At 41.2% G+C, this 19601-nt stretch overlaps 1 protein-coding gene across 2 annotated transcripts in view; it reads right to left on the bottom strand.

Annotated features, from left to right (window-relative positions):
- Positions 1 to 101: 101 nt before the first annotated feature.
- Positions 102 to 19601, bottom strand: part of ssbp4 (single stranded DNA binding protein 4) — a 95102-nt gene continuing 75602 nt past the window's right edge. The window contains exons 6-17 of one of the 2 annotated variants that reach the window (XM_068319079.1): positions 11178 to 11261; positions 9227 to 9353; positions 9025 to 9092; positions 7801 to 7865; positions 7281 to 7326; positions 7143 to 7178; positions 6950 to 7004; positions 4951 to 5021; positions 4732 to 4810; positions 4342 to 4370; positions 4148 to 4249; positions 102 to 3263 (exon numbers count right to left, since the gene is read on the bottom strand). In XM_068319079.1, coding sequence (XP_068175180.1) covers positions 3234 to 3263; positions 4148 to 4249; positions 4342 to 4370; positions 4732 to 4810; positions 4951 to 5021; positions 6950 to 7004; positions 7143 to 7178; positions 7281 to 7326; positions 7801 to 7865; positions 9025 to 9092; positions 9227 to 9353; positions 11178 to 11261 — 792 coding nt within the window. In that variant the 3' untranslated portion in view covers positions 102 to 3233. The remainder of the gene's footprint in view (positions 3264 to 4147; positions 4250 to 4341; positions 4371 to 4731; positions 4811 to 4950; positions 5022 to 6949; positions 7005 to 7142; positions 7179 to 7280; positions 7327 to 7800; positions 7866 to 9024; positions 9093 to 9226; positions 9354 to 11177; positions 11262 to 19601) is intronic. The other variant, XM_068319078.1, reaches the window with a different exon arrangement.

The raw sequence follows: 19601 nt of genomic DNA, 5'->3' as shown, positions 1-19601 counted from the left end.
GATTATTTCCTAACGAGGCAATTTCATGACTTGTATTACTTATCTACGCCCTGGAGAAGATAGAGGGTAGAAGCTAAATTTGGAGCTCAGAGGAAAAGATTCAAATAACAAGAAAAAATCAAATGACATTTATTATTGATGCATTGTTTGTTTTTTGATAAGCAAATCATCTGTTTTTCTTTCAGTCTAAAGAAACTTTACAATATAAAGAAACATACAAAGAACATCTTTATTACCTACACAAGACACCTAAGTCCCTAAGACAAGATTCTGAACTATCCTACCATGTAAATACAAAGCAAACCCAAGAGACAGACTGCTTCATATTGAATACTGCCGTGTCATCAGAAAGGACCATGAACGGTACAGGAGAATCATTCATATCCCCTCCCCTTGGTTCCCCCACCCCTCCCAAACTTAACATAACCACCCCGACCCACCAAGCAAATCTTCCTAATGATACAGTATTATACATCACAATAGCAGTACAGAGATGGCCAACGATCGATATACACAGAGGACTGAGAGAGGATCAGTGAGAGAGCTTCAATCTATACAATGCTATAACAGGAGCAAATAGCAAAGGACACAGTTACCTTTTGATCTATTGTTAATTGAAGTTCTCTTAAGTATTTTTAACTTTTTAAAAGTTTCTTAAATCGATAAAAATCCTTCATATTAAAAACAGCAATAAGAAGTCACATGTTTTTTTGAGAGAAGATGCCCATTGGAAAAATTATTCAAAATGAATATTTAAAGCCAAATATAATATTTAACTGGATCATGAGGAGGAAAGGGCATAGCGAGGAAACCACTACTGGTTTTCTTCTCTCTGTACTGTCCTCCTAAACATACAAGGCTTTAGCATTACAGTCTGTATTCATTATGTTTAAGTATTCTATACACTTTTATGTAAATTTAGCCACATGAGCCAAATAGTTTGGCATCTGTTCTCTGTGAAAAACATGGACAGATTTATTTATAATTTATTTTCAGCTGTATCATTGGTAGTGACTGACATATCAAAACATGTCAATGATATCAAAATGCATTATACAGTATTTACAAAAAAGGACATTTAAGAGAAGGGGAGAGGGGTATTTGGGAGGTAAGGGATGGGTTTGGGGGAAAGAAGGGAGGTGTGTGTCACTAAATTAAGGGAAACCGGAGATGCTGTTTCCCAGGCCACCAGCCAGATCCTGGAGATGTCCCTGTTGGACTCTGGGTACGATCTGTTCACATTGATATCAGAAAATTGATAAGTAGGTAACAATCACCCATTGAGGCTACAATGGTTGTTTAGTTATCGTTGGTTTTAACACAGCTGTGACGTAAGTGCTGCAGTGTGATGCCATGAGAGCTCATATATCCCTTTGAAACAGTGATAGTGAGAGCTGACAAGGATACAAATATGAAACACACAGAAAGAAACAAAAATTAAATAGCGTGATACGAAACCATGCTTTTCTTTGTGTGCAGATTCTACGGGCTTTTCCTTTTTTTCTGTCGAATATATTTCAAATGATAACAATCTGATTAAAACAATCCACAATCATAGAAATATATCCACTGCAGAAGTGTCTGATCATTCCTCTTCTTTTGACCGATGTTGCTGCAAGATCTGATAACCACAAGGCTCAACACTCTGCTCCCCAACATCAGTGCTGCTCCCAATACCCTGGATCCATTTTCTTGCACACATACTGGACTCTCTGAAGGAGTTGATTGATGGGAGCTCAAGGAGGCAGTAATTCAGCCTGTCCTGACTGGTTGAATAAACTGGACCATACAGGATCTGTGAGTTCAACCCAAACTCAAAGCATATGTAGAGCGCATCTGAGTTCCCTCTGTCACCTCCCAATTCAAAAGGAGACAAACGGAGAGAGACCAGAATGAATCCTGGGAGAACATTGCTGCTCCGAGTCCACAGTGAGGTTGAAATTATACAAACTGATGACAGGGAAGGAACCATGTTTTAGGATTCACAGACAACTTGTAAATAACAAATAATAAAACAACCACAATACACGCTAAATATGTCATATTTACAGACAAGACCAAATCCCTAGAAGAGATGCTCTCTTGCTGTCTGTTGCAGGATGAGGACTGGCACCTCTTTTGACCATCATCTCAAGATTTCATTGGATCCATTCCCAAGCAGTAAAACATAGAAACATATGAGAAGGAGTGCTTATTAAGACAAAGACATACAATCATTCAGGTGCATGAGCGGACACTCAGTACCAGAAAACAACAACGCTCCTAGAAAGCCGTCATTTCTTCACCTGGACGCAAACTGCTTTATCAGGTGGAGACTGTGAATTATCTGGATGTCTTCCTATGAAATTCTTTACAGTTGGTACAAACATTTAGGTGGCAGAGAATCAAGCTACAAGTTTACAAGAAGCTTTAAGGAGAGGTACGTGAAGCGAGACGACTGTGACAGAAGACAAACAAACATTAAAATAACCTCAAAATCATGTAAACAGAAAATCATTGTGCATTTTTTGAGTGTGTGCTTATTCCGTTGTTGTTGATGCTGCTGCTGAGATAAAATGTGCCCTTTACAGGAAAATCATAACTACATTAGTAGAATAATATCAATTATGAAAATTATAACAATAATATTACCATTAACGACAAAAAAAAAATACAAACATTTAATGAAAACCATTCTTGCCCTAGAATAAAATTATCAGTTCTTCTCTCTCTCTTTTTTGTAGCTTTCCCACCAACACAGGAGCAGAGTTCTTGAGTAAGAGTTTTCAGCCCATGTCGGTTAAACAACTTGGTGCCCGCATAAGTGAAAATCAGCGTTATATAATGGAGTGATGGTCGCTTCAGAGGGGCATTTTGACTCGGCTTCAATGCCACAGGTTTTGGGTTTGGGAGAGACAGGCTTGGAGCAGTTTTGGGCTCTTATTCTGTCCCAGGGCCCGTTTCAAGGCCCGGCAGGTGAAGAGAAGCGAAGAAGAGATCCATTCAGTTGCTTGGAGAAATTTTCATGTTCTTACACCCATTTTACAGGCATTGGGATGGGGGACCTTGAGGGGAGTCCTGCTTTCCAAGGGCATCCCCAAGGCCTGTGGGACACAGCACACCATCCGGGAACAGGAATAGGTAGGAAGGGAGGGAGGAGGGTAATGCAAGACACACCGGGTGGATGGGAGAGTGAGATTTGCATAAAGGGAGATGAAAAAAGAAATAAAATAAAACATAAAATAAAAAAAAAATCACACACTCATCGTCATGTTGGGTGAATACTGTAAAGAGAGAAAAAAGAGGGAGGGAAAAGATAAGCCAAAACTATATTGAATTTATTATACTACCCAGAACAAGTTTAAAGCAATTCAACTAACTAAACTAAGTGCCATGTCCAGTAAAACAGCCTTTTGCAGCAAACATTACACATAACAATTAACTCTAATTGAATTTCTATGTCAGTAAACCAGCAACAAGCAAAGCAGAGTCCAGCCCAAAGAGAAAATGTTAGGGAATTCCAGATCATAGTGAAGATGCCGGAGCAAAATGTAGTTGTTTAATTGCTTCATGCATCAGAGAAGTAAAATGTGCTTCTGTTCCATGCTTGTTTTTTTGCATGCTGTGTTCGTGTGTGACAGTGTATGTGTGGATAAAGTTGGGAAAATCAGGTCGATTTAGCCCCGCAGACTTGGTTCAATGTTAAACAGAGCTGGAGACAGTTTCACAGGAATATATTTTGGTTTTTGGTTTGTTTTTAAAAACACAAGATAGAGAGTTTCAACAAAATATTGGTCTTTTAAAAACGCTTTTTCGAGGTCGAGAAATAAACTTTTAGCTTGAAAAAAGTCTTAATTTACCTAAAAGCTGTTTTTTTTATCTGCGCCAATCAAAAGCTACTCACACAAATCATTCAGTCTGATTTGAAACCATCTCTTGGTTTGCATTGACAAACTATACAGACCTCCTGTGTGCAGGTGTTTAGGATTCAAATTTCTTGTCCTCAGATATAATGAAGTAATGAAAATATATTAATCTTTCTGTTACTGGATGAATCTAAGTGAATATTTGTGCTGATGATCTACTTCACTACATGAATTGGGTGGGATTTTTAATAAGTCTTCTAGTTTATTCCTGACATAAGCAGTTTATTTCTTTTCATACTCACACTTTCACTTTGGAATGGGTTTAAAAAGTTGCCTGCCATCTCCCCATCATCCCGCGGAGTGCCAGGAGGGTTGTTCATGCCTGCCATGTTGTTGGGAGAATTCTACAACAAAATTAGTTGAAGAGAAACAATTACAACACATAAACCCTTACAAACCGACAGACAGACAGACGGACGGACGGACAGAGTTATACCTTTGGCAACCCATCCATGTCACCAGAGCCTGCAAGCAGAAATGGAAAAAGAAGAAAGCTAAATGGTTGTGACGCGTCTGTAAAGTGATCCTTAGGGTCCTGCTGTAATGACAAACAGCCTTCTCTCTCTCACACACACACACATGCAGTGGCCTCTAATCAAGCTATTTGTTTCAGTTATAGATGAGCATTAACTCATTGGCTTCACTGATCATGTCCCACTGGGATCAGCTGACCAGCTCACTGATCTGTCTCTCCATTGTTCACTATCAGGAGGACAAGGAATAGTTCCTTTACAAGCCACAAGAGGGCAGACTCTTCCTTCTAAAGGCCTGTCTTCACAGGACACTCACATGGGACATTCACAGCAGACTATCTTTGGCCACTCACCTAGTGATCCGTTCATATGATGCTGTTCCATAGCGCCCATTCCACCCATAGGCCCATCAGGACCCGGTCCCATTGGGAACTATTCACAAGCAACAGTAGAATGTGTAAGTTATCTGTCTCTATGGCTGAGGCCAGCAGCATCAGGTATATCACACAGTACATCTAGAAACAGAGAAACACTAGAGCCATTAACTGTAATTCACAATTAGTCTAACGTACATTAGGTCTGTTTCCACCAGGGCCAATAGGGTTCATCATTGTGTAGATGTTTTCACTTGAGTTCGTTGAATCTATGAATAAATAACAGTTACACATTTAAAGTCAGAAGACAGTAAAGCACATTATACCTCCCAGGCTCATGGAGAACAGAGTCCTCACACTGGTGTTTCCACATCCAGTGCAATAAAAATGAAAACTTTCAGAGCGACTCTGCTGACCCTGGAAAACATTTATTCTGAATGACTATAGGTTAGCAGTCTTAGTGAAGAATAGACCCAATACTCTCTGGTTCTGTCTGTGTTTTTCTTGTGGTTGGTTTATAAAACAAACATATAGCTGTGGTGCTGACACAGCAGAAATTGCGCTGTAATTTCCCTGGTAAACACGAGATGTGTTCGGTGTGTGAGTTGTGTTTCTGCGCTGAACAAGAGCGAGCAGGCTTGGTCTCAGCAGGACCGATGTGATAACTCGTACACAACCCTGGTTTAACAGAACCAGGTTTCACCTCCTCTGCACAGGCAGCCTCGACTTTGCTGAGATTGTAGCGTACCTGCCCCGTGTTGCTTTTAGCTGGTCGGAGTTGAGTAATGACGGTACGCCACTATTTAGTGCTGTGACATGACTGGTATTAATTACTACTATTATAGCTGTTTATACATTGGTGAAATAGATCACATTAGGTGATAAAGTAATCTTGTGAGTCACTTTAGACACGATATATCTACTCAGCTCATAGTTTGACAGCAAATTTACGTAACAAGTTATCTTTTTTTAGCTAGATACCTGAATCTTAGCTCCATGAATATTGCAGCTATGGTAGCTTTGAAATCTTATACACAAATGAAATCTTATGCACAAATAGCAAGCTTGCTGGCAAAACTCTAGTGAATTCGCTGGTCGTATCAGATAGTATTGTGCTTTGTTAGCTGTCTAGCAAAATGTCCATTTCAGTGACAAAGCTTAGGCTAGCACAAACGAGAGTACAGTATTTTCTGCACTGTAAGGCGCACTGGATTATAAGACGCACCCTTAACCACATGTTTATGTTTAAGTTATAATTTATTTCAATTATAAGACGCATTGGATTATAAGGCGCACTGTAGGTTTATGAGAAAATTCTAGGCTTTTAGGTGCGCCTTATAGTGTGGAAAATACTGTATTCAGGAAATGTGGATATTTCTTTAGCTTTTTCTGAATTTTGTTATAAAATATGAAAATCTAGTCAGTAAAAAATAGAAAAGTCTGTGTATTGCGGCTTGTATGTAGTATATTACAACATATATACGCTATAAACAGACATGTACATGATATGTGTAATTAAATATGGTCATCTGTCATTTTGATGCAAACCGGGCCACTTGGGATTGCTAAGGTATACAGTACAGTATGTATAAAACCTTTGGGGGAAAAATGTGTTTATCTGTGTGTTCCACAAAGATTCAGAAGGATGAGGTGACCTTGATCTGGAGGAATGACTGACAGACAGGTGAGAAGGAGGATCTGACTGTGGGTGGGATTCTGAGTACGAGGTGTAATATTTTATGCAGAGAATGCAGGTGTGTGTGTGGGTGTGCGTGCGTGTGTGTTTTCTCTCTTCACATAGGAGCAGGAATGTCTACTGTTAAAGTGTGTCCCAGTTGCGTGTAAATAAATAATAAACTGTGGTCCCAATAAGAGGTTCAATGTAGGCAAACAGAAGCAGAGCATCAACAGGATCTCAGCTGAGTATTTCCTTCTCTGATAATCGTCCACACAGACATTAGACCGATGGGTCACATGGGGGATGAGCACTCATCTGATTGCACAAATGTGCTTCTGCTTCCCTGTTTCTACATTGCCACTGCCGAAGCAGCAGGCCACAGACATCCAAAATGTGATTTTGAAACTACTCCTTAAGCCTTGAATTCTTTAAACCCCCATCACCGCCTGTCTTTTCACTTGATCAGGGAACACTGGATAAAAGCAGATATCAGATGGAAAACTGAAGCGAATGACTCACCTCCGGGGCTAGGCATGATGGGAGTTCCTGGTGGGCCACCTCCCCCGGGGGGGCCCTGGGGGTGACGAAGTAAGACAGAGAAAAAGAAGTGAGTGCTGAGCGCACCTAGATGGTAGTGTGCCTGTTAGAAATCACTGCATGACAGGTAATTAATGGCCTGTAGTCGAACCCAAGTCCAAGACGTGACACTTACCACATAGTTGCCTGGAGATGAAGATGAGTATGCTATCTGTGGAGAGGACAGACCAGCGGTGAAATAAAACACAAGGTACAGTTATGGAGAACACATTCAGACATGCAGGAGATAAAGATGGAGGAGAACGGGACTCACTGAGTTGGTGTTGGGGTTTGGCCACGGACCTCTACCACCAGGACCCCTGAGGGGGCAGAAAGAAAGATGAGGAAACAGAGGATTGCTGCCGCACAGCGAACCGAATAGCTCAAATGATTATTACTTAACCAAAAACAACACTTCTTTAACCCATTACAATATAATATGCCACTAAATTGTTTTGTCATGAATTGTCACAAACTTTAAGATTTGTTTGAGTCAATTTCGGCTTATTGGGGTTTAACTAGAGGAAGTACTGTTACAGCCTGTTGGTGGCAGTGAAGTTCCTTTCTCACTCTTTCTGTGATGAATGTTATATATAAAAAAAAACTATATTTCGAAAAGAGGAAAAAAAAAAAAGCCCAAACATTTTATGTATTATGCTTTCCTATTTGCCGTGTTGAGAAAACTGTTGCCTTAACATTTCAACAATGAAGAAAAAAACAAAAAACTAAATAAGACTTACAGTACGTTACCACAAAAGAGCTCTGACAACTTTTTTTGTATTAATTTCACTTACATGTTCATGCCTGGCATCCCCGGCCCCATGGAGTTTGGAGGAGGCCTCATCCCGCCGCCATAGTTCTGCACAAACAGACAAGCACGCAGTAAGTGAGCCGCCTCACACCTGCTCGCTCTGAAGGTCTGCATCTTAATGAAGGTCAGCCACGATAATGTCGCTCATTAACTACTGTTTAATTATGTGATGTCGAATCTGCTTGGAAAAGTGGACAGCTGTGAGTGCGAGTTTGTGTCTGTCTCCACGTTGTGGGTCTCTGTGTATGTATATGTGCCCTTGTTTGTGTTTGCATGTATGGTTTCATGGCTGCCCAGCAGGCAGGTTTGGCTGGAACTACGTGTGTGTACTCGCACACGCATGTGTGTGTGTGTGTGTGTGTGTGTGTGTGCGCGCGTGCGAATGAGACAGATAAAAAGAGAGCGACTAAGGGGCAGGCCAGAGAGCAGCTTCACTCAGAGGAAGAGTTTTGTTCAGCAGATGATTACACTTGTCGAGCAGATGCCACACCAGCTGCTGGTGCGTTCACTGCCAAAGTCACCGAGCCAGGGTGGCACAGAGAGGGGCCGGGGGCACGGAGAGACAGAGAAAATGTGTATGTGTGTGTCTTTGTGTGAGGTGATGTGGAGCAGAAGGTGTTTGGGTGCAGAGTGAAGCAGCTGTCTGGTAATGAAGATTCAAAAGGACACTGTTGTTTAAGCATCTTATGTGAAACACTGAATCATTTCCACAAAACCTGATGGGATAAAAGGAACCGACAGTCCAAAATTTGAACCATTTTGGTCAAAAATGTGTTGGCGGGAGCTTGCTGAGAGCATGTTTCTGTGTTTCTCCCAAGGAGACAATCAATCAACAAGTAGGATTAACACCTTAAACTGGCCTTTGGCGCAGGATAAGCTTTGGTCAGAGAAAAGATTATCAAAACGCTTTGGACATTTAAAGGGGAAGACATCTGCATTTATACTAGACATGCTACTGGTCTGATGTTGTAGATGTTTATATTGTCACTTAATGTATGGCAACCAAATGTTAGGATTGTTCACGAACTGACAATAATAGCACCAAATGACTCTGTTTGGTAGCTGCAGTGATAATATATATATATATATATATATATATATATATATATATATATATATATATATATATATATATATATATATATATATATATATATGTATATTTATATTGCTGAAGGATAAGGCGCTACATCAAAGCAGTAACCACCTGTGGGCCCATGCCTCCCATGCCTCGAGGGGGATTCATTCTCATCGGGCCGCCCATGTTTGGATGTCCTGACATGAAACACAGAGAAGCAACTTGTTAGAATGGCAGCACTTTAGAAGAATTTTCATTCTGTGCATTCAAATGAAAATGTTTTCTTTCAGGAACTGGTGAGTGCAGCATCATTAAGCATATGTGGAGATACCTTGAGGTCTGGTGGGGTCTAGGCTGTTAGGCAAGAGAGGCTGTGACCCCGGGATGCTCCCCGGAGGCTGATTTGGCATACGGAGGGAGGGCCTGGGGCCGCCTGGGTACCGTGGAGACATGAATGGCTGCAGGAAGGACAAATGAAAGACAAGAAGTAAGTATATTTCAGCATGATCATGGAGTCAGCTGTTCTAGCATCGTAAAATAAAATAATAGACGAGGATCACTTTAAAAATTGCAAATGTCTTACTCAACCTGGACAGTTTGAGCTACTGGTACAATAACACTGTTGAATAGAATATAAAAAATAAGATATGAATAGTTATATCTTTAAAGGGACAGCAGGTAAAGTCATTTATAGGATCAGGACATAAAAGATAGAAACCATGACTTGTAAAATACACAAACCACACTCCACGCCATTTTTACTGTTTGCTCAGTGAAAATCAGATTCAAATTCAAGCTGCAAAGCAACACATCTACCATTATTTCTGCCCCCCTGTTAAGTCTTTTAGAAAAGTTTCAAAATCTTTATAGAATACTAATAAACTAACATTATGATAATAGCATTCCAATCAGCCTAAATTAAATGTCTCATTCATTAGTATTTTTATGCAAATCTGATTTTCAGAAGCAGGCGTCCTACATAAATGATTTCCTCTGTTCTACCAGAATCTCAGAATTCTACCATCCAGCATTGAGGTGTCTATCTCTGCATGTCAGCAGGGGGAGCTATTGTGCCAAAGAACAATACCCTCTAGTTTTGTTATATTTACGAACAAAAGGAGTGGCCTATCATTACGTTTTTGAAAGTAAGACCTCAGGTGGAAAAATCCATTAGGATAAAGGTGGAGGAAGACAGATAAGAGAGAAAACATGCTAGACAGAAACTTGACCAGGAAGAACAACGTGAAAGAGAGGGCGGTGAAGCAGAATGGGGGACATGACATAGACATATGGAGGGATGAAGTCCAACAAGGAGGTTTCATAACACACTAGTTGTCTGTTTTGTGCAGCTCTATATGTGTTGGACACTTCTGAACCGAGCCTGTGTCACCAGATACTGGTGCAACCTGGGTAGAAGAACCGGAACGCACCGTCCACACAGATGCTTCAGAGGCAACGGGGCGAGAACTGGCTGGTGGAGACGGAGCCAGAGCAAAACTAGTGAATAATGTAAAACACCACAGACAGATGGCTTTCAGAATTACCTAAGAGAGAATGCTATTGCAACTACAAATACCAATGAGACAGATTTCAGTATTAGGTGATTAAAATTGATTCATGACTAAATTCAGCTATTTTGCATCAACGGGAAAGATGCTGAACCAACTACAGATCTGGTAGGAAGAAGTTTCGTGTTTTGGTCAAAGATCATGATCAGCAGAATAATGTTAACATGATTGTCTTTATACAAACATTAACACAAACAACACAAATACAAAAAGGGACTGACTTTTATTGGTGATTATGAATCTATTTTGTGTGTGTGTGTGTGTGTGTGTGTGTGTGTGTGTGTGTGTGTGTGCGTGCGTGCGTGCGTGTGTGTGCTTTCAGGGCACAGGGAAGATGAGTTATATAATCCCAGGTAGCCCTTGAGCTCCTCTCCTCTCCTCTCCTCTCCTCTCCTCTCCTCTCCTCTCCTCTCCTCTCCTCTCCTCTCCTCTCCTCTCCTCTCCTCTCCTCTCCTCTCCTCTCCTCTCCTCTCCTCTCCTCTCCTCTCCTCTCCTCTCCTCTCCTCTCCTCTCCTCTCCTCTCCTCTCCTCTCCTCTGGGTTTGTACATGTACCGCACCATGTCAGGCCATGCTGCAATATTAATGGTCTATTGATGGACAATGGGATGATGAGTGCCGGGGTGAGGACGTGAGAAGGAGTGAGGGAGAGTGTGGGTGTTGGTTGGAATCTATACTCCAGCAGCAGAGAGCTGACAGTAAATATTTCCTCTTACCTGTCCATGAGGTCCCATCATGGGATTGCTGGGGTTGTGAGGTGGAGGCTGTGTGTGAGGGGAAGGCTGGGATCCTGGAGGGCCCTGGTGAAAAAAAAAATCCATGATGTCAATAATGTGCTGCAATAATGCATCTGATAAATTCAAACTTGGTGCAGATTTTTTTTAAAAAGTCATGCTCTCATATTCAGGGAAATAATGCAATCTCATTTTCTTATTCTTGTGTTTAGGCCATCCAGAGACCACAAACAAACTCCAACACAATGGAACTGAATAGATTCCAGTTAGAGATGCTCACAGTATTAATAAAAAGAACATGAGCGATCCAATAGGTGCATCCCTTTCTAAAAAGCTTCACTGTAACCTGTAGCTTAGAGTTCAGCCATCTGAACATCAGTCGTTCCCCTCAGCACTGAAAAAAAATTCATAGCTTATGACATTTAAGGAGGGGTTAATGAGAGGATGAGACAACTATAGGTAACGTCTCCTGAGAACACTTTACGTTAAGACCGCTGTTATTCTGGCTGTTTATTTTAGCAGCACTCGCTTGAATGGAGTGAGTTGCTATGAATGCCAAAAAATATTCATTCTTGATTAGGAAAAGTCCAGTTTATTATAATTCCTAACACATTACATAAAGTAAGTACCTACCTACGTACCTATGTATCTATCTGTCTGGATCCATGCATCCATTTATCTATCTTTAATATTAATTAAAATGACACAACAGGCTAATCCAAAAGAATACTGGTGAAGTACATAATAGTTTTGTAATTTCCAATAATGATATTTCTTCTGCTTTTTAGCTACTTTCAGCCATAGGTTTTGGTTTACTGGTGCAAAGGAAATCGTTTAGCCTACAGTGTTACACTAAGCCCCACTCTCTGAACCAAATTCTAAGTGGCCTAAACTCATTCTTCAAATCAAACAATCTTTTGGCCAAACCTTTAACACCTTAGACACAATTTGCAAAATGCTTCAACTCTTTCTTGCTAAACCTTAAACGTATCTCTCATAATCATACACACGTATTGATAAACTGGCAGCACAACGTGCAGACAACAGCACAACATCTGTCGTTTTTTACAACCAACAACTCAAAACGGAACTCACATGTTTCTAATGATGTGAAGTCCGTTCAGAGTGCACAGACCGAGAACAATCCTTACTGAGGAAATTCGGGCAACTATTGTACATCATGAACAAGCTTGGATGACAATGAGAAAAGCAAGACAAAGAGTCCAACCGATTCTCATTGGCCAGGATCATCAGGACATTCAGAGAAGAGAACAAGCAATTGGTTCTTGCAGTACAGTATATGACATACAACATACCATACTGTAAGTACAGTAATATTCTACAATACTATTTTTACCAGCTGTACACAATTGAAAGTGCAATTTGCCCTTTGTTGAAGTAAAAGACTATCGAATAAGGGTGGAGGGACTGCTTCTTTTCTCATTATGGCTGCACATGAGCAGCTGGGTCAGCAAGCAGTGAATCCAGTGTTTGTCAAATGTGCAGTGCGTTATGCTGTCCTGATACGCTTTACCAGCAACCAGCATTTCATAAAGTTTTTCCATGAATCCAATAGGCAAGTTTTTGTGTAATGGGGATGGTCTGACCAACAACCCTGCAGCAGGAAAACTTTATGGGAGGCAATGGAACGGGCCTGTGATGATGTAACTGTGGAGTGTTGTCACGCTGGGTCCGGCACTCCATAAGGTCTTAATGTTGCCTGAGATGTGGATGAAGTCCTTTGAAAGTAGAAATCACTTTACTGCAAAACTGAAACATAAATGTCTGTGCAATTTTTATAATGACAACAATACCCAGTATTTTGAAACCTGGTGTACTTTGATTGACTGCATGTACCTGAATGAAGTGAAAACAAGCATAATTCTTTGACATAGTACCGTATTGGCCCGAATATAAGGCGACCCTGATTATAAGACAACCCCCTCTTTTTCAAGACTCAAGTTTAAAATAAGAAATTTAATTTTTATATAGAAAATAATTACAGCACATCTGAAACAAATGATTGTAACAATATATTCGAGAGAAAAAGCATGGTATTTTGCCTCATTCAAATCATGCAAAAACTGTCTGTCACATCTTAATATCTGAACATTTAAATATGTAAACTAAAGTGTAATCACATTTGTGATCGCTACGTTTCTCCATTTTCTATTATCTCTTCTCTTATTTTCTTCTCTTTTCTTTCTTACCGCTATTTTTATTTAAGTTCAGCATTCGTTTTAAAGATATCTGGCGCCATCTAGCGTTGTGAATGTGTATAATGTCTAGAAACCGAATGTAAGACGACCCCCACTTTTTCAGTCTTATTTAAATGCAAAAAACACAGTCTTACATTATATATAATTTCATTTTGAGTTGAATATCCAGTGTTTTGGTAAAGCATGTGTACAGAAAAAGATGTATTCTATTTTGAAATGAAGAGTTAGTGTTTATTTAACAAAATGTGTTTTTCAGAAGAAAATTAACCATTTGGTCAATTGTGCTTTTTAGTTGTGAGTCTGTGTTAAGAGTTTAGAAAAAGTATTTGAAGTATGGGTAAGCGCTTGCTAGCGACTGAAAAAAACTGTAATGACGATAATGTTTTTTTGCCAAAATGATTTGATGATTTTTTTAGATTTGCATTTAAGGTTTTGAAGGAATGTTTGGAGGTTTCAAGAAATGTGCTAGTAAGTGAAAAATATTGTAACAGAAATAATGAAATTAGAAAGCCAAGACCAATGGGGTCATAGTGGTGCTCTTTGTCTTCTAAATATCCAATGAGGTTAACTAACACGTTGTCCATGATGAGCAGATTAGATGATGCTAAAAATCTATTAATGTTTATTTCTGAACCACAAGCTCGCTTGGCCCACCCAGGTTTAATTGCTATTACAACTAGAGGATAATTATAACATGTCTAATATAAGTACGTATAATTACTGAATGATTATCATATCTATTCTGCATCATCATCAGTGAATGCATCAAACCAGATCTGTCACTGGTATCTGTGGAGGGCCGAGCCAAGAGCAAATGTAAATTTGATTTGGGTGCTCACTCTACAGAACATTCAGACCTGATGTGACAAAATTTAAACGTGTCGCAGGTCAGAAATAAAAGCATCTCAATGTGAAGTGATGACTCAATCCCTGGTGTGTGAATTTCAGATTGAATTCTGAGTGAATGTGCTATTTCTCCAGTTAATCTCTCAGAGCAAACACTGCATTAAGCACATTACAGAGAATAGAGTTTGACCTTTGACCTTGAGGTCCCCTCCTACAGCCGGCTAATCTGACTCTAGCTGCTGCCTCCTCAACAGAGAACACTTCTTACCTGAATATCAGAGAGGGGACCACCCACTACCACAGCAGCCTTTTCTACTCCATTCCCAGAGCCTCCATCAAGTTCGCTGCTATTAGGTGACATTACAGGTGTGTGTCTGCATGCGTGTGAGTCATTGTGAATGTTGATGTGTATATTCAATGTGATCTGAAATAAAAGCACAGATCTTAATATGACGGAATTACCCATGTGCCAATTACACAGTAAAGCATACAGTAAGGCTAGAATGTATTGTTCCTTTACTGATTTACTGAAACCTGATAAACAGGGATTTGCAAAAACAAATTGATTCTCTCTGATGTCAATTAACTGAATCAATACTTTTGTCAATATGTATGATCATAGTTCAACATATTTACAATATAGATCAAGTTAGAGAAGTTTGGAAACAGGGCTAAAGAGCACATATAATATAAATGATCATTAATTGTAATCGGCTCTGCAGTGAACCGGCGTCGCGCCCGGAGTGTACCCTGCCTCACACCCCAAGTCCGGCGACAGTGGAAGAAGCGGGTATTGAACAAGAATGAATGAATAATTGTAATCTAGGTGAAATTTTCCAATAGCCATAATATTGATTTGAAGTCGTGTCACGGAGACCAACAAATAAATAGCCTCTATTATTCCTGTTTTCAATTTTTGAGTAAATGTCTTTTTCAATAAAAAGTATAAATAAATACTCATACACATTTTTGCAGCTTTGAAATCATTCCTACATCTCAATAACTGTGTAAATATCAACTAAAATAAATGAACAATACTAAAAAAAAGCTAAACTGGAACCAGCAAGTGTTTGATCAATTATTTCCTGTACAACTTTGATATCATCGCAGTAGAACGTCTTGAAAAAAAGTGATCACAAAAGTTTTATTTGGAGAAAAATTAGACACTGGTGGAAAAAGTTGCTGCAGTCATCACATCTATATCATGTCGAATCAGCGTTCAGCAGCTTCAGGTATTTATTGCTAGTTTTCTTAACATTGTTGCTCCAATAGTTAACCATTTGTCACAACTGCTGTCAGTAATGACTCAGAACATTCACCTAACCTACAGTTAATAGCACCAACACATTCGGACCTGTGCACCTCGTCACCTCTCGTTATCACTTCCAGCACAGGAAGCTAACTGAACACGCACCTTCCTCTCTCCAGCCTCACACGTGTTCCCTTTGAGTATCCCTCACCGTTCCCACTCCCCTCTGTCACTCCCTCACTTTCCCACACTGCCCACTGCCACCCCCTCTCCGTGTGAGTGCTCTGCTGGCATGGGTAGGATGGTGAAGTGTCGACAGAGCCGAGCACCAGGAACTTGTGGGCGCTGCCACGCTGGGAAAATAAACACGGCTGAATGACAGCATGAAGCCAGAGCATTCCTGCAGGCATGGATGTGACGCCATCACAGCCCCTGGTGTGATGTATACGAGCAGATTGTGGCAGGAGAGATGAGATGTACATACAGAAACCACATTGCTCATGAGTGGAAACATTTATCAATGAATTCAGAAGATTCTATATAAATGGTGATGCCAGGGAGCAGCAGAGATTCCTAAGCTTTGGAGACACGGTAGATGAGTAACGATTCTATCTACTCATCCTGAAAACAGCCTCTTCTACCTGCAACATAAAGTCAGTCAATAATCACTTAAAAAAATTTCTAAATATTTATTCCATTGTACACACAGTGTCCTTTGGATGTGTTGGCACGGTTACGGTGCCTGTAATGGTGCCACTGTGGTTGTTCTTCCACGCTGTTGTGTGTGTGTTTTGGGTGGTTGACACCAGCTGTCCTGGCACGCTCTCGCCTCTCAGCAGGTTCACACACTAATTCAACTCTAGCTCTGTCTGACCTCAGAGGTTATTGTTGTTGACGTGCCAGTGTGTGTGTGTGTGTGTGTGTGTGTGTGTGTGTGTGTGTGTGTGTGTGTGTGTGTGTGTGTCTCTAACAAGACACCCCTGCGGGATCTGGCTGCACTGAGCGTCTCCTCTGAACACAAACGCTAAAAAAAAAAACCAAACTCATAACCTTGTTTTACTCACTCAGGAGGACATGTGATTGGCTGATGTACATTCCCTGGACCCTTAACCGTAACCGTGGTTGCTGCGTTCTGAACATGAGCCATAACCATAACGATAACCTACCTCCACCAAACAGTTAGCACTAAAAGCTAATAGTTTGTCATTTTGTCCCCAAGTGGAAGTTTAGTCCCTAAAATGTTGACGTGTGAACACATTTTTGTCCCTGCAAAGTAGATAATACACAATCACACACACACACGCACACACACACACACGCACGCACGCACGCACGCACGCACACAGACACACACACACACACACACACACACACACACACACACACACACACACACACACACACACACACACACACACACACACACACACTTCTCTCCTGTTCCTCTATAATGTGCCATAATGGAGCATAGCTCCTCTGGCTGGGCCTCTGTGGGCCTTCCTGCTATTACATCTGAATGGGCCAGCATATGGCCTTTATGGCCGTACTGTTCTCTCTACGGGTCCCTGCAGAGAAAGGCGGAGAGAGAGAACATTTCAACAGTCACAGAGGTGTACGCAGGCTGAGTTTGAAAAGTATCTCTGTTGGATGGTGTTCCGGAGCGTTTGCCTGGTGTTGTTTTGTGTATATCTGTATAGAGAGGGGAAGAAGGAGGGGGACACGGGGAGCGTTAAATGAAGCAATTAATAAAATCATTTTCTACCCGGCTAAGGAGATAACAGCTTGGCACAGTACCACCAACCCATCAACACAACCCCCTCACCTCCCCACCACTCATTTCAGCTTAAGGAAGACCCACACCATTGCCCCTGATGGACCACTAACACAGAGAGAGGAGGAGAGACAGAGAGACAGTCATCTCAGTCATCTCTTCTACTTACAGCTACTACCACTAGAGGGCAGTGTGTAACTGCCGTCAAACTACTGGATACACACACAGACACACACACACACACACACACACACACACACACACACACACACACACACACACATGCACACAAGGAGAGAGTGAGAACACAAAGCAGCCTGCATCACTGAACACAACAAACAAAGCCAGGAGGAACAGCATACACACACACACACACACACACACACACACACACACACACACACACACACACACACACACACACACACACACACACACACACACACACACACAGACACACACTCACACACACACACAAGAAACACACACACACACACACACACACACACACACACACACACACACACACACACACACACACACACACACACACACACACACACACACACACACACACACTGCCATTCCTTGCTAACATTCCAGGGAGAGCAGTGGTGGCAGCAGTGGGTCTCCTGCTAGCTCATGGTATGTAGCATGGCAACACGTCAGCTCTGGGATGGCGGCGGGCTATCTGGGGTGTTTCCTCCCAGAGGACGGCCGCGAAAACACTGACAGCCGTTTAAACACGTTAGCATGACACCAAATGATTTACAGTACATAGATCTGCGATCCTCTCAGCTGAGAGGGACGTTCGGCTGAAGTTTCAGGGCGAAGTGTGTGTTAGTTTGTGTGTCTCTAAATAGACTGAACACATGTGGAACAGACTGATGGAGACTGTAGACAAAGGCTACGCTACAACCAGCTTTACTGGAATGAAATGTTAACACATTACTAAATCTGACAGAGAATACAGGCAGACAATGGATGGAGAAAATATCTAGTTCTCAGTTCCAAGTATTTCTCATTCAAGGAGAGTTGTGGTGTCTCACTTCTGTCACTGTCCTCTCAAGGATACGCAGACACAATGACGGTCAAAGATACCTTCCCTCATCAATGGTCTCAGGTTCAAGCACAAGCGCAAAGTCTTAACTCTCATTTAGGTCCTTCAGCATGTCTTGGAGGCTTCTATTCATACTTGCGATTCAGGTGGACGTGTTTTGTGTCAAAGACTGAACAACATATAAATCTCTCTGCAAGGAATCAAACCGACCGTGTGCGTCCTTCAGTGAAGGACTGCCAGTGACTCTGAAGGAGCACACAATTTGACCCGCACAGGTAATGAACAGGAGCTCATTTAGCATAACATTCCCTCTCCTGTTCATGGTTGAACACAATATTTATCTGCATGTCTGCAGCACAACTTGACCAGAATGGACTCTGAGATCCGTCTTCCTTTGATAGTTGGATGACTGAGAGCGGATGTCTTCCTAAATCACCCTGTGCCTGCTTTGAACAAGTTCTTAGAATTAGTGTTAGATACCCCGGTTGCTTGTTCTTAAATGTGTAATGAAGCCAAACCCACTTGTTGTGCTTTTTTTAATTTGGATTTTGTACCTGAAGAGCTCACATTAAGCTGCAATGAAACGTGATGGCCTTGACTTTGCATCCTTTATTTTGGCAGGAGGAACCATTCCAGCTTTGTAGCCAGACATCTCAATCTAACTGGTTCACAGACTTAATGGAGAACATTAAATATTGGAGTATTTGACATGCCACATGTGGATGAAAGAGCAAGATCAACAAAAAGAGATTTTTGGGTCATTATTTGTCAGAGGAGCCATAAAAATCTCTAAAGAGAACATTTTATCTAATTTGCCTGAGCCTGGAAAGAAGCCTAAAACTCGTATTTATGCTGATTCCTTCCAGATTTTTTTTCTCCTTTCATCATTATTCATTCCAGTTGTCTATACATCTGCTCCATGCTTGTATGTATTGTAATAACTATGCAGTGAATCGTAACACTTTCCTGATATAGTTCATTCCGCTCCGTGGGGCAGCAGATGGGAGGTGAACGTGTCAACTGTCCACCGTTGTGGTCAGCTGTTATTTTTGACATCACAGATTTCTTAAGTCCAACGAAAAAAGCCTTTTTTTGAAAGACTTTTCCTGACACCTCCGTGTCCTCTCTTCTCCTCCACGCTGCTTTCTTTTTCCTCCTCCACCCTGCCATTAACTCTGTCTCTGCTCGCAGCCTCTCCTCCCTCCTCTCCCCATCATCTCCCCCTTTGCTTGTTCTCCCCAGAGGGCCATGATGCAGCAGC

This window comes from Antennarius striatus, chromosome 7 (genome assembly GCF_040054535.1).
Source record: "Antennarius striatus isolate MH-2024 chromosome 7, ASM4005453v1, whole genome shotgun sequence".
NCBI lineage: Eukaryota > Metazoa > Chordata > Actinopteri > Lophiiformes > Antennariidae > Antennarius > Antennarius striatus.
The sequence above is the reverse complement of the archived record's forward strand: the minus strand, read 5'-3'. Positions and strand labels throughout refer to the sequence as shown.